The sequence below is a fragment of the Carlito syrichta genome, unplaced genomic scaffold (assembly GCF_000164805.1).
Source record: "Carlito syrichta isolate Samal-C Ts95f unplaced genomic scaffold, Tarsius_syrichta-2.0.1 Scaffold305755, whole genome shotgun sequence".
Classification (NCBI taxonomy): domain Eukaryota; kingdom Metazoa; phylum Chordata; class Mammalia; order Primates; family Tarsiidae; genus Carlito; species Carlito syrichta.
The window spans coordinates 706,546-722,006 of NW_007249851.1; the positions used below are offsets into that span (position 1 = coordinate 706,546).

The 15,461-nt window shown below is 51.1% G+C and overlaps 1 protein-coding gene across 1 annotated transcript in view; it reads left to right on the plus strand.

The window, feature by feature from the left end:
- Nucleotides 1–15,461, plus strand: part of CUNH6orf132 (chromosome unknown C6orf132 homolog) — a 39,534-nt gene that overhangs the window by 3,236 nt on the left and 20,837 nt on the right. The window contains 1 exon segment of the mRNA XM_021714761.1: nucleotides 10,264–10,370. Coding sequence (XP_021570436.1) covers nucleotides 10,264–10,370 — 107 coding nt within the window.

Genomic DNA, 15,461 nt, shown 5'->3' on the forward strand with positions numbered 1-15,461 from the left:
CCGGAGCCCAGCAGGTCGAGACTGCGGTGGCCGGGAGCGGCCACGGCACTCCAGTCTGGGTGAGAGTGAGACTCCAACTCAAAAAAAAAAAAGCATGATTGGCAAGCTATAGCCCTGGCTCAATTCTGGCCCATGGCCTGTTTTTGTAAATAAAATTTTATTAGAACATAGCCAGCTATGCCCATCATTTACATATGGTCTATGGTTGCTTTCATGCAGAGTTGAACAGCTGCATGGGGCTGTATGACCTGCAAAGCCTAAAATATTTACTATCTGGTCCTTTCCAGAAAAGGTTAACCAGTCCCTGTTCTAAAGTATGACTTATTATTGTTATTAGGTCTTTTCCAGTGTTGAGCACTTTCTGTCCCTGTCTGCGGTAGGCTAAAGGAAACTGAAGTATGAAGAAGCCATTTTAAAGCCCCAGGGTTAGATATCGCCAGCATCTCACCCCCAGTCATAGGGCCTCTGAGTCCATGACATTCTCCTCGAGCCTGGGGTGAGATGCTAGTGATATCTAACCCTTGGAGAATAGTTGGTGGGATGGAAAGAAAATCAACATAGGGGTGTGTAAGGGAATTAAGGAGTAACCAACTGCTTGCTCTGTGGCTACAGCCATGTAAAAATCTGTTTGCACAAGGGCAGGCTGAGTACAGCAGGCAAAATGCAAACAGTCCCGTGATGGTGGTGCTAGGAACATTTTTTCTTTAAAGAACTTCCTTCACGTGTATTCCAGCAATTAGGAGGACTTCACTGAACACCATGGCCATGCTGAGGAAACCTTCCACCCTCTTCCCAGCCCAAGCAAGTCTCCTCAAAGGCCACACAATTGTTTTCAAATGCATGAGAAAGCAGAGATGCGGATCTCTGCAAATCCCAAGATAAGGGACTGAACTGCTGCTGAGACAAAGCCACTAGTCACTCAGAACCCCTCCCTTGCTTCTTGGATTCACTGAACCAAGGTTCTTTATCCACCACCACTGCACCTCAACCCAGCAATGGGACGCCATTGTTGCTGGGGGACTTCCTCTCTCTCTTGCCCTGTTCTTCTAAATGTGAAGCACCTTCCTCACAACTACCTAGGACACTTATTTAAAATGCAAATTCTGCTGGGCTTGGTGGCTCAGCCTGTAATCCTGCGCCTTTGGGAGGCTGAGGTGAGTGGATTGCCTGAGCCCGCGGGTTCGAGACCCGCCTGGGCAGCGAGACCTCATCTCTACAATAAATCAAAAAATCAGCCGGGCGTGGTAGCGCATGCCTGTAATTCCGGCTACTCGGAAGGCTGAGGCAGAAGGATCGCTGGAGCCCAGCAGGTCGAGGCTGCGGTGGCCGGGAGCGGCCACTGTACTCCAGTCTGGATGACAGAGTGAGACTCCGACTCAAAAAAAAAAAAGCAAATTCTTATGCCAGGTGCGGTGATGCATGCCTGAAATCCCAGCACTTTGGGAGACCCGAGTGAGAGGATTGCTTGAAGCCAAGAGTTCCAGACCAGCTTGAGCAACATAACAAGACCCCCATCTCTACAAAAAATATAAAAATTAGCTGGGTGTGGTGACATGCACCTGTCGTCCCAGCAACTCAGGAAGCTGAGGCAGTAGGATTGCTTGAGCCTAGGAGGTGGAGACTGCAGTGAACTGTGATTGTGCCACTGCCCTCCAGCCTGGGCAACACAGCGAGACACTGTCTCAAAAATAAAATAAAATGCAAATTCCTAGGGTCCTACCTCAGGCACAGAAAGTCAGAATTGCTGGTCTAGGGCCTAGGCTTGCTGGGTTTTTAGCTCCTAGGTAATTCTTTGGTACAGAAAGATGTAAGAATTGTGAGAATCCTTCCTCACATGATGCTGGGCTGTTCTCTTTTCCCTGAGGATTCCCTGAAAAGCATTCAGCAGGTTCTAAATAAAGGTGGAAGGAATGTGGCTAGCTCCTTATCAGCAGCTCCCTAGGGTGGCTGCGGGTTCTGGAGTTCCTCTCCCAGGGACCCCTGACTTGTTGCCTCAGGCTAGCCTAGAGAGTGGGAAGCTATGAACCCCCAGAGCCAAGCACATATTTCAGGCCAGGGCCAGGCTGGCACCAGCCTATCGAAAGCTGACCTGTGCTTTGCAGGGGTGTGAAGGAGACTTTTGTTTACTCCTGTCCCCTGGAGGTGTGCTGTGGTTTGCTGGCAGTTCAGTGCACACATACACACCCTCTCTGCTGCCCCATTATGTAAGCTCCTCTTGTCAGTCGAGTTTAACTCCAGAAAGTCAGGCCCTGTCTGAACCCCTGCAGCCCAGCTGCTATGTACCCCTTCGCTCTTGGCCAATAACAATATCATTATCAGTTACCATTTACTGAACCAGGTTCTGGGCTAAAAACTGTGTATGACTTCTCAATTGAGGAAACAGACACAGAGGGAAGCTCAGCTGGATTAAATGATTCAGTCGCTCCAACCTAGGGCAGCTCATACATCAAAGCGCATCCAATCATCTGAGATGGTGGTAAGATTAATTCTGATTCCTAGGCTTGGGATGGAGGGAGAGTCTATACGTCCTTTCTTCTTCCTTTTTTTTGAATGGAGTCTCATCTGTTGCCCAGGCTGGAATGCAGTGGCTCCATCATGGCTTACTGCAGCTTTGACCTCCTGGACTCAGGCTATCCTTCCGCCTCAGTCTCCCAAATAGTTGGGGCTACAGGCGTGCCCCACCACAAGTGACTAATTTTTAAAAATTTTTTTTGTAGAGATGAGGTCTCACTATGTTGCCCAGACTGGTCTCAAACTCCTAGGCTCAAACAATCCTCCTGCCTCAGCCTCCTAAAGTGTTGAGATTACAGTGAGCTACCACTTCCAGCCGAGAGTCTGCATTTCTCACAATTTTCTGCTGGTTTGCACATGCAGAGTAGTGAGTCTTAGCTGAGAAGCAGAGGGCCCTATGTACTGTGCTCTTTTCCCTTCCGTCCCCACACTGGGGGTCCTCTGAGCTGCCCCACCCCAAGGCTCCTTCCTTTCTGTTCCTACCTCCACTGCTCTGTGACTCCCTGCCCCTTCTCACCTGCATCTCAGCCCAACCCTCAGCGTCCCCTCTGCCCTTGGACAAAGGCCTGTCTCTGGTGCTCAGGTCAGGCCTGCTGGGGCTTGCTGGGACAGAGTGGCCTCCTGTCATGTGGACCTGCTAATTAGCTAGGAAGGGCCTCATTAACGCCATTTGTGGGTTGCATTCACATGGGGCTGCCCCTGCTGCCTCCCTGAGGGGCAGAGCCTCCCCTAGAGGCTGATGACGGGATGGATGCCTCACCTCGCACCTCACCCTACAGTACCCCATTTTTTTTTTTTTTTTTTGAGTTGGAGTCTCACTCCATCACCCAGACTGGAGTGCAGTGGCCGCTCCCGGCCACCGCAGCCTCGACCTGCTGGACTCCGGCGATCCTTCCGCCTCAGCCTTCCAAGTAGCTGGAACTACAGGCGCGCTACCACACCCGGCTAATTTTGGATTTATTGTAGAGATGAGGTCTCGTCAAGTTGCCTAGGCAGGTCTTGAACCCGCGGGCTCAGGCAATCCATTCACCTTGGCCTCCCAAAGTGCTGGGATTACAGGCTGAGCCACTGAGCCCGGCCAGCACCTCATTCTATACCTACAGTGAGGTAGAGGTAGGGGAAGCAAATTCCCAAAGCCAAGGCCCTACCCCTCCTAAGCCCTGGAATGCAATTAGATCTGTAGCCAGTGCTCCTGAGGCCATTTGGGGGCCCACATTATTGCTGCAGTCCTCTTCCCACTTCTGCTAGCTTCCTTCCCTCCCTTGATTTTTATTTGTATTTTTTTTTAAGTTTTCAAGCAAAGTTTATTTAGAAAGTAAATTAAAGAGAGAGAGAGGAGATGCGTCTCCCCAAGGTAGGGGAGGGGGCCAAAGCTAAGGAAACATGGCCTGGCCAGTGCTTAACAAAACAATGGCCCCCTCCCTTGAATTTTATAGATGGGGAAACTGAGCCTGAGAAAGTGCCTAAAGCTCACGGGAATTACCTGGTGGAGCAGGATGTGAGTACAGTTATGAATCCTAGGTCTGTTTGCTTCATCCCAGGCCTCGCCAACTTTGCACTCTCAGGAGATGGAGGGAAGAGATGCTGGGTCCCCACGTTCTTTCTCCAAGGTGCTGGCGTGACCAGAGGGAATTAGATTCCAGAGTCAGGTTGGGGCTCCTTTGACCTGGGGTGGAGGATTTAACCTGTCTAACCCTGAGTTTCCTCATCTGCGTATTGAGAACAATTAGAGTACTCCTCCTATAGTGTTGTAAGGCTTAGAATAGTGCCTAGCTCACAGCACATGCTTAATAGATGTTAGGCATTTAAGTATAATCAATTTTCTGTCTAGTTTGGACCTATCTAGGATTTGGAGAAAGAGCTAAATAGCAATCTTTCTTTCTTTCTTTCTTTTTTTTTTTTTTACTTGGAGTCTCACTCTGTCACCCAGGCTGGAGAGCAGTGGCACACTCCCGGCCACCGCACCCTTGACCTTCTGGGCTCCTGCGGTCCTTCCATCTCAGCCTTCCAAGTAGCTAGAACTACAGGCACACGCTACCATGCCTGGCTAATTTTTTATTTATTGTAGAGACTAGGTCTTGCCAAGTTGCCTGGGTGGGTCTCGAACCCGTGGGCTCAGGCAATCCTCTCGCCTTGGCCTCCCAAAGTGCTAGGATTACAGGCTGAGCCGCTGAGCCCGGGCTGTTTTTTTGGTTTTTTTGGGTTTTTTTGAGTCAGGGTGTCACTGTGTTGCCCAGGCTGGGATGCAGTGGCATGATCATAGCTTACTTCAGCTTTAACCTCCTGGGCTCAGGTGATCCTTCTCCCTCAGCCTCCCTAGTAGCTGGGATTATGAGCTTGTGCCACCATGTCTGGCTAATTTTTTTAACTTTGTAGAGATGAGGTCTTGCTATGTTGCCCAGGCTGATCTTGAACTCCTGAGTTCAGGCAATCCTCCCGCCTTGGACTCCCAAACTGTTGGGATTACAGGTGTGAGCCACCATGCCTGGCTTGTTCTGGAATCTTTCTGACCTCAGCCTCCTTGGAGACCCATGGACAGCTCTGGGCCTGGGGAAGGAAGAGCATTTTACCAGGCATCCAACTCTACCCTCTGAGACAAGAAATGCAGAAGACCGGTTAGGCTTCTGCTCTGGGGAGAAAAGAAGGGCTGGGTGTCCTGCAGCAGCCTGTGCCTAGCCCTCAGCTTGCCCAGAGCTGGCTCTTAGTTCCCCTATCTCCCCCGTTTAACCACACCTCAACCCAGGCTGAGAGCACCAGATCTGCCTGTTCTGGGAGAGACCAGGAGCCATGTGCAAGGCACTGCAAATCAGTGTCCTGTTTAACCCCTGGCACCCCACTGCTTGGCAACCTTGCTCCAGCACCTCCTGCTCTGGGCCACGGTCTTGCTATCTGCAAAGATGGCAGGTGGGACATCCCCAAGTGCCAGGACTCAGAGTGATCCCTGACAAGAGAACAAAGGGGCTTCTGCCTCCCTCCTGGTGGTTATCCCCAATGGGTACAGATGTTCGTCATATTTTGCAAGTGACACGGCCCAATTAGAGCTCAAAGTTCATCTCTGGGTGAAGACGGTGATTATGATTATGATGACAATAACCGGCCCTCCCAATGATTGGGCATGAACATCTGCTGGACACTGTGCTAACACTTTGCACACTTTCATTCAGCCTCACACCAACCCGCCCTGCAGGGACCATTTTTCACATGTACAGAGATGAGGAGACAGAAAGACCTAGAAATGCTGCCAGGGCCCCACAGTTTAGTGAGGGAGCAGGACCTGGAATCCAAGTTCAATTGGGCTCTAACAGTTGGGCTCTAAACCCGCAGCCTTGACTCCACAGTGTCCCACCTCCTCCCAGATGAAGAGCTATTCAGCTTCTGGGTGTTTCTGGTCTGGGGCAGAGCCTTGGGCAGCGGCCTCCTCGCAGCCTCAGGCAGCCTTGGTGGCAGCTCAACCATCCCTCAGACCTATGGCAGGACTCTGTTCTCCTAAGAGATAAGGGGCCACAGGGGAGTTGCCTGCCCCCAGCCTGAGATCTAAGGTGCACCTCTCCTGTTTGGCACAGGGATAAATTTTAAAACAGATTTTTGGATGTTAGAGGCTATGTAAGTCAACTAAAATTCTTGAGGGAGTGTAAATGAAAGCAAAGTCCCTACTTTGCTTCCTGTCCATGTATGGGGGAGAAATTTTTAGGGAGAAAGTCTAAAGGAATCCTTACACAGTTCTGTCGTAAAGGGGATTTAGTTGGAGGTAACTGGGATTGTCTTAATGATTGGGTTTGGGTAAATGGAGGCAGACTCGGATTTACCTCTATTTTATCATTGCATGACTGTATGTGGATTTGTCAGAGAGGCATCAGTGTCTATCTTGACAGGATTGTGGTCCACCTGGGGCTCAGGCCCTGCTCAGAACCTGCTCCTGGGGTCTCACACACTTTCTCAGCTGCCGGAGTTGCTCCAGCCCTCCTGAAGGTGCTCCCTTCTCTGGAAGCTTCTAGATCCGAGAGTCCCCTTTTCAGCCTTCTGTTTACCACCTGGATGCTCCAAGATGGTCTCTAACTTGGCAAACTTAAACCTTCGGAGACCTCTAAAGACCCTTCCAGCAAAAAGGCAGATGTAGAGGGAATTTGCCAGTTTCAGAGAGGATGAGATGCTGGGTAGGGTTCCTCTTTCTGACTGAGCAGGTTCATTACGAAGGCAAATCATTCAGCCTTCTCTCCAACCATTCCTTCCCCTCCTTTCCCTTCCCTCCTCAAGAGGCACCAGGACACTGCGAGCCCTCCTTTACCTCTTCATCTGAGGAGGGTCTGCTTCTCAGGAAGGCCCCTTCTAGCATCCTCGACACTGTGATCTGAGCAGAGTTCATCACTCCCCATAGGAAACTCCCTAAGGTTGAACTCTAGTACCTTTCTGTTTTGTTTTACCTCGAACTTGTGAGGACCTAGCTTGTGATGGTGGCCATACACCCCTCATCTAGTAGTGTGCCTTGACCAAGCATGAATTGGGCCAGGTCTGAGGGTCCCAGAAGAGTCTGCCAAGTTCTAGCCACATCTCCTTTTCTCTTTTCTTTCCTTTTTTTTTTTTTTTCCGAGTTGGAGTCTTACTCTATTGCCCAGGCTGGAGTGCAATGGCCACCCTAGCCTCAACTTGCTGGGCTCAGGTGATCCTTCCACCTCAGTCTTCCAAGTAGCTGAAACCACAGACATGTGCCACCTTGCCCGGCTAATTATTATTATTTTTTTTATTGTGGAGAGGAGGTCTTGCCAAGTTGCCCAGGCTGGTCTTGAACCCCTGAACTTGGCAATCCTCTCACCTCCACCTCCCAAAATGCTAGGATTATGGGCATGAGCCACTGCACCCATCACTCTTCTTTATAACAAATTTATTATCTTCCAAGTCCACAAGTCAGAACTCTGACACAGGTCTTGATGGGCTAAATGAGTGTATTCATAAGACTTTGTTCCTTTCTGGAGGTCCTAGGGGAGAGTCTGTTTTCTCCCTGTTTCCAGTTTCTGGAGGCTGCCTGCATTCTGTGACTGGGAGCCCCCTTCCATTTTTAGAGCCAACCATGGCTGGCTGAGTCCTCCCATCACATTTCTCAGACAATGCTCAGTCACCAGGGTTCCTTCTCTGCCTCCTGGCCATACGTCTTAGAATGGGAAGTCACATAGTTGGATTTTCCAGAGGTGCCAGTGGCAAGGGGAGTTGCCTGGGCCTTCCATCCCTGCCTTGACCACAGCCACTCCCCTTTCATATGTCTTACAGGGAACAATTATATTCTTAGAAAGGGTTCCTCTCTTAAAACAACCACAATCCAACCAAAGCAACAGTGCCGCAGAGTCAGGGTTGAGTCATGGAATCTGTGAGGTGCTTGGAACGCCTGTGATGGGATCAGGAGGTCACAGTTCAGATCCAGCCCTGTCCTGACCGGCATGGCTTTGGGTAGGCTGCTTCATTCACCTCCAGCCACTCCTTGGTGCTGATCTTTGGCCAGGCCCGAACTCTCCTTACCCCCCAGACCAGCACCCCTGCCCTCCCATCCAAGTCCTGTAAACGATAGGATTGTGATACCTCCCTTCAGGGGTAATGAGTGCTATGGTTCAGAAGTCAGGTCCTTCAGGGAGACCCTGGCTTCAACACTTATTGTGAGGCTTTGAGCAAGTTATATGACTTCTTTGTGCCTTCATTTCCTCATCTGTAAAGCAGGGTTAACGACCACACCAATTTGCACGGGGCTGTTTTGAGAATTAGATAAATTAATCATGTGTAAAATGCTTAGAACCGTGCCCAGCCCATTAAAAGTGCTCGGTGAGTTTTACCTTTTATTATTATAACTATTATAGTTATCACCCTTGCAGGTCACACTCCTGGAGCTCCTAGACACACAATAATGGTAGCCATTAACATTATGATAACTTGACTGTAGAAAGGAGGCTCCCTTGATCCCAGTCCTGGTGCAGAGATTAAATGAAATAATGAGAGCGTCTGCCTGGGAGCATGGCTCTCACAATGTCCCTGTGGTGATCCCCACCCACCCCCGGTCCTATTAGGGGTCCAGGCTGCCACATCACGTCTGATCTAGGGCCTTGGCATCTACACAGCACTGTCTAGAGAATGTCCCAGGAGATCCTGGTGTCAACACGCAGACTCTTGGAAGTAAGGGAATGGGGGGGGGGCTGAAGGGAGGGGGCTTTAGTGGCAGCTGTTGGATGTGTGCTACTTTTGCTGTTTCTGACTGGACCAAGCCTGCACTCTTACAGCAGCCCTGCCCCGTGCCCCACCTGATCCTGGCCTGCAGCCTCAGGCATGGAGCCTGGCAACTGGGACTGGGCAGTCGTGTTTGCCCAGAGAGCACAGGGCAGGGCACTGCTGGGATCTGGGACTCCCGCGGATGTGTGGTGTACACGGAGAACCTGCCATCCGGGCCCCTTTTGAGAGGCAGAGAATTGGGAATGTCCCAGCCAACTTCCTGCTTTGCTAAGGCAGCACCCGAAGGACCCCACCTCTAGTTGCTGGGGTTCTCCCAGGCACCTTCTCATCGCATACAAAGCCCAGATTCTCACGTGGAAGGCGGTGGCTATAGGTATAGGAATTTGGGTTGGATGGATCTGATCCTGAGATCTCCCTGACGAGTCCAGTGTCTTGTGAATACACGTTTGGCATTCTTGCAATTTTCTTCTATTGTCACGTACAAGAAGGAAAGGAATCCCAGTGAGCTCAATGTTCCAGTTAGTAGGATTCTGGTTAGGTGGGATTTTGACCTTTCTTCTTCCCTCTCTGGTCATAAAGGAGGAGAAATCTCCTTCTACCCAAATAACTGGATAAAAGCTCTGCTTGCTCAAGACCCGCAGAGCAGGAGGCCCACAGTGATCTGGCCAAAGGAATGCAAAATTCTTATCGATGTGTGTCAAGAGTCATGAGGGTATTGAGAAAGGGAGCATGGCACCCTCCCACTACTGCACCCTCCCACTACTGCAGAGCAACCCAGAGCACAGGACCGGGAACTGAGGGGACAAAGAAGGTCCTTCCTGTCATCTGCCTAGAGGGAAAGGGGCCGTGTTTGTTGAACAGTTTCTATATGCTGGCCACACTTACTTCTCACAACAGTCCTATAAGGCATTCTCAGCACTCCCATTGTACTGAGGCCCAGAGAGGTTAAGCAGCGTGGCAGAGCTGGGATTTTTAGTAAGTCATACTGACCCAACTATCCCACTCTTTCTTCTCTGCTCTCACTTAAGTGCATCAGACAAAGCCAGGCACATAGCTGTTGGTGCTTTGGTGGCTGGGGAAGTCTTGAGTTAAGGAGTCCAGAAGATGGGGTATTGGCCACGGAGGACAGCTGGTGGCCTCATCTGCTCTGCTTGTTTCAGATTAGAAATCCAAACACTTGAGAGAAAAGCCGGTTTGTTTTCTTCCCTCTCAGAGATGAGCTTTGACTGGGGCCTTGGCCAGGCTCTGAGGGCCCCACAAGGGGGACGAATGGCTGTGGAGAGAAGGCTCAGGACCTGTGGGGGGTGGATTGGGAGAGAAATGGGTGCTGGGGACAGAGTCCTCCCATGATGCTGCCTCAGTCAGCCCCATGAGCACACACCCCATCTGTAGGATCTGATTATGTTAAAGGTGCTTAACCGAGTCCAACGGGGGACAACCACAGGCCCTGACTTTCCTCACTGGGAACTACAGGGCAGATTAAACTCAGTTGACTGGACGCCTTCAGTCTCCAGCTCACGGTGTCCCCTTGCTTGTTTCCTCTAGATAGCATCTATTATGGAGACAATCGGTTTAACACAGTGAGTGAGTCAGGAACAGCCACGCTGAAAGCTCGGCCTAGAGTCCGGCCCCTGTTGACCTTCCTTCCGCTGGTGAGTATGGTTCTGCTGTGAGGTCTGAGGGTCTGCCTTGGGTGGGAGACACCTTGCCTGCCATACCCCCATCTGCTCTGGCCTGAGTGGACATCAGTCTCACCCTCTATCCATTCCCTTCCTTCCTGATGCCAACCCAGGGCAGCTACGAGAAGGAGGCATGGCTGAGGCTCACAGCAGGAAGTCTGGATTAGGGATTTCGGCTCCTCTGAGGCCAAAACCCAAGGAGAGGTTATGGATAACTTGTGTGCAGAGGTAACACAGTGGTGGGCACCCCAACTAAAAGGAGTTCATTTTCCGCAGTCACTGATGGCTGTTGGCTCCATGCCAGCCCCTGAGACAAGTGCTATGATGTGGGCATGGCTGAGTCAGCACGGCTGTTCTCAAGGAGCTACCGGCTCACTGCAAGAGACAATGAGTAACCAGACTGTTAGAACCCAGGCCGGGGCATGGGCAACCAATCTAGCCATAAAGGATGGTCAAGTGGGGCTTCCTGGAATAGGGGGCATCTGAGCTGCCCTCATAACACAAATAGCAGTGATTTGGGACAGTTTTTTTTTTCCTCAAGTCAGGGTCTCACTCTGTCGCCCAGGCTGGAGTGCAGGGGCATGCTCATGGCTCACCGCAGCCTCGACTTCTTAGGCAAAGGCGATCCTCCCGACCTTAGCCTCCCAAGTAGCTGGAACTACAGACATGTGCCACCATGCCTGGATTATTTTCTGGTTTTTTATTTGTAGAGACGAGGGCACGCTATGTTGCCTAGACTGGCTTCAAACTCCTGGGCTCAAGCAATCCTTCTGCTTTGACCTCCCAAAGTACTGGGATTACAGTCCAGATTTTTTTTTTCATGAGTGTGAAAGTATAGGAAACTGAAAACTCCTCTCTGGAGCTGAAACCCAAGGGGAGGGTATGGAGAACTTGTGTGCAGAGGCAACACAGCGGTGGGCACCCCAGCTAAACAGGCTTCATTTTTCACAGTCGCTGATGCTGAAAGCATCTTTGTTCTTTGGCAAGGGAGAAAGAACCAAAACAACTACTCGATGACTGATTCTATTTACGATGAAGAGAGCTCCTGGGTTTTCTGGGACATTCTAGACATGTGCTGTTCAATAGAAATATAATGCAAGCCTCGTGTGTAGTTTAAAATTTTCTAGTAGCTGCATTAAAAATAAAAAGAAATGGGCAAAACTTAATTTAAATAATAGATTTTACCTAACCTGATATATTCAAAAGATTGTCATTTCAACATTTAATCTATATAAAAATACTCACGATATATTTTAGGTTCTGTTTTTCATATTGATACACCTAGGCACCTCCCAACTGTGACTATTGACATTTCAACTGTTTTATAGTCATTGTGCCCTGTGGCTACTGCATTGGACAGCCCAGGTCTAGAACCTAAACAGCCAGCCTCCCAGACTAGGTTCATTCCTATCTGTTAAACCTGGGTCCTGGGTGGGACAACACAGTCACTGGGATCACAGCATTCTCTCTCTTTTTTTTTTTTTTTTGAGTTGGAGTCTCACTCTGTCACCCAGACTGGAGTGTAGTGGCACACTCCTGGACACCAGCAGCCTCAACCTGCTGGGCTCCAGCGATCCTTTCGCCTCAGCCTTCCAAGTAGCCGGAACTACAAGCGCGCGCTACCACGCCCGGCTAGTTTTTGATTTATTGTAGAGCCGAGGTCTCGCCAAGTTGCCCGGGCAGGTCTCGAACCCGTGGGCTCAGGCAATCCTCTCGCCTCGGCCTCCCAAAGTGCTGGGATTACAGGCTGAGCCACCGAGCCTGGCCAAGTCATAGCATTCTCATACCTCCATGAGGATTTGTGTTGCCTAGACTGACGAGGTGCCGGGCCCTGGTCTGAGCTCTCAGGACCTGTTGATTTTATGGTGCCCCACACCTGTCCCGGGTACCTGCACATCCTGCCCAGCACTGCCTGTCACAACCGCCTTCCTCTCTCCATCATCAGTTTTTTCTGACTTGTTCAACCAACCAGACCCCAAGAATCCAGTTAGGACAGATGGAGCCTTACATTCTCCTTGCTGTATCCCATGGCCTCTCTGTGCAGGGCTGAGCACACAGATCTCTGGAAGTACAACTTTATTTTTATTTATTTTTTTAGTTGGGGGCCTCAGTCTGTTGCCCAGGCTGGATGGAGTGCAGTAGCGTCATCATGGCTCACCACAGACTCAACCTCCTGAGCTCAGGCAATCCTTCCACCTCAGACTCCCAAGTAACTAGAACTACAGGCGCATGCCACCATGCTTGGCTATTTTTTTTTCTTTTTGTAGAAACGAGGTCTCACTGTGTTGCCCAGGCTGATCTTGAACTCTTGGGCTCAAGTGATTCTCCTACCTCAGCCTCCCAAAGTGCTGGGATTACAGGTGTGAGCCCTACTACCCGGGCTGAACACAACTTTAAGTATTTGATTTTTTGCTTATAAAAGCAATTCATGGACATAACAGACAGATATAGAAAGTACAGCACCAAGCCGGGCTCAGTGGCTCAGCCTGTAATCCCGTGCCTTGGGAGGATGAGGTGAGTGGATTGCCTGAGCCCGCAGGTTCAAGACCCACCTGGGCGACTTGGTGAGACTTCATTTCTACAATAAATCAAAAAATTAGCCGAGCATGGTAGCATGCACCTGTAGTTCCAGTTACTTGGAAGGCTGAAGTGGAAGGATCGCCAGAGCCTAGCAGGTCGAGGCTGCAGTGACCAGGAGTGGCCTCTGCACTCCAGTCTGGGTGACAGAGTGAGACTTCAACTCAAAAAAGAAAGAAAGAAAGAAAGAAAGTACAGCACCAGACAGGTGCAGTGGCTCACACCTGCAATCCCAGCACTTTGGGAGGTGGAAGCAAGAGGATTGCCTGAACCCAGGGTTCAAGACCAGATTGGGCAACTTGGCTAAACCTCGTCTCTACAATGAATAAAAAAATTAGCCGGGCATGGTGGTGCGTGCCTGTGGTTCCAGTTACTTGGAAGGCTGAAGTGAAAAGGTCACCTGAGCCCAGCAGGTCGAGGCTGTGGTAGCTGTGAGTGTGCCCCTGCACTCCAGCCTGGCCAACAGAGTGAGACTCCGACTCAAAAAGAAAAAAAGTTAAGTACCACCAACAAAAAGGAATAAATCCAGTGAGTCAATCCTTAACTTGGCTTCCAGAGACGCATGAAACTGGTACAGGGGTCACTGCACCCGTAGCTGCAGATGCAATGCTTTTGAGCTATTCTGTTTCTGGAAGTGAATTTGATTATCACCTCTTGCCTACCCCCCAACACACATACTCAGAATCACAGTCATGTGGGCCAATTTGATACACCTGTGCCGGCTGTTGAAATACTGAAATACGTCTCCACAGAGTAGAAATGGCTGTCGCCCTTTGAGTGGCTCCTGGCGTCCTGGTCCCTCCCCCAGATCTGAACCACCCCACAAAAGGCAGCAACTACGGGGTTTATGTGGGCCTGAGTTTGTTCTGTTTGGTGTATTTCCTCCCCCCCCTCACTTAGGGCCCCTTGAAGACCAGGGCAAGTTCCAGCCAGTCTGTCCTCCTCCTCTCTGGTTTGGACGTGGCCTGGGCAGAACATGAGCAGCAGAGACCCCAGGCAGGCTGGTAGAGGTTCAGGGGTCCCTGGAGTAGGCATGATTGGCATTCCGGGCCCTCCCTGGGAAACACTTTTTGGGAGTAGCCTTTCTGGGCAAGCCCCGGGGCCAGTCCCAGGAGGTGGGGGCTTCTCCCCAACAAACTCACACCTCTCACTGGCGAGGGTGAGAAAGGCAGGGGAGGTAGCTGGCGGAACCCGTCCACCACAGCCTCTGTACCAGGCACCACCCCAAGCAAGGCTCTGCCGTGGGTCTCCATGTTACAGATGAGACATTGAAGCACAGAGGCAGTAACTTGCCTAAGGCCATGCGGCTTGTGAGTGGCAGAGCTGGGATTCGAACCCTTGCAGCCAGGCTCCAGGGTTCAAGTTCTCTTCAGGCGTTCTACTCTCCCCTCTACCCACTATCTAGAAGGTTTTTCTTCCCCTCCCAGGACCAGCAGGCAGAACTACCTCCCCCTCCCTTGTCTGCCTCTCTGAATCCCTGTCCATTACTAAGACCTGTTTTGAGTCACGGACCTCTTTGATACCATAGCAAGGCTATGGGCCACATACATGCAGTTTTGCTTACAATTTTAGCAGAAGACTCTCACGCCCTCAGGAGCCCACCCATGACGCTCCTTTACCCTTGGCCTGATGACTGCTAATTCAGGTTATAAGACACAAAGTAGTACCAGCCTCGTTCATCGCCTGCTCCTGGGTTGTGGGGAGTCATGTTTGCAGCTTGATTCTCTGCTCCTTTCCCTTAGGCTCTGGGCCAGGCCATTTACTTTCTTCCAGACCGAGCAGGAGGCTGGTAGAGCAGGGAAAAGTGGGCATAGGTTCACACACAGATCCACACGCACATACCTGTCCCCCAGCCCTGCCAAGTCAAGAGGGTGGGGAGCTGGTTTGGTGCCTGAGCCCTGCCTGACACTGTCCTAGCCAGGCCTCCAGCACCCCCCACCGGCCTCCCCTCATTCAGAGGGAACCTCCCAGGCCAAGCTGCCCATGGCAGGGGGGGTGTGAGGCAGCAGCATCCAAGAAGCCCGATGACAGTCCCCACAAGGGCCTTTGAGCTCTTTCTGGGCCTGGGCCAGCTTCTGAAAGTACCCGTACGTCAGTGCCCTATCTGAGCCTGCCTGGGGACAGGATTAGAGAGGAGGGGGCAAGACGAAGCAGGGATGCAGTGACAGGCGCTGCTTCCCCACTTCCCCGAAGCTTCCTTGCTCTGTTGGTGCTGAAGGTGCTGAGGATTAAGAAGTGCTTTCCCAGCCGGGCTCAGTGGCTCAGCCTGTAATCCTGCGCCTTGGGAGGCTGAGGTGAGTGGATTGCCTGAGCCCACGGGTTCGAGACCCTCCTGGGCAACTTGGCGAGACCTCATCTATACAATAAGTCAAAAAATTAGCCGGGCGTGGTAGCACACGCCTGTAGTTCCAGCTACGTGGAAGGCTGAGGCGGAAGCATTGCCGGAGCCCAGGAGGTTGAGGCTGCAGTGGCCAGGAGCGGCCACTG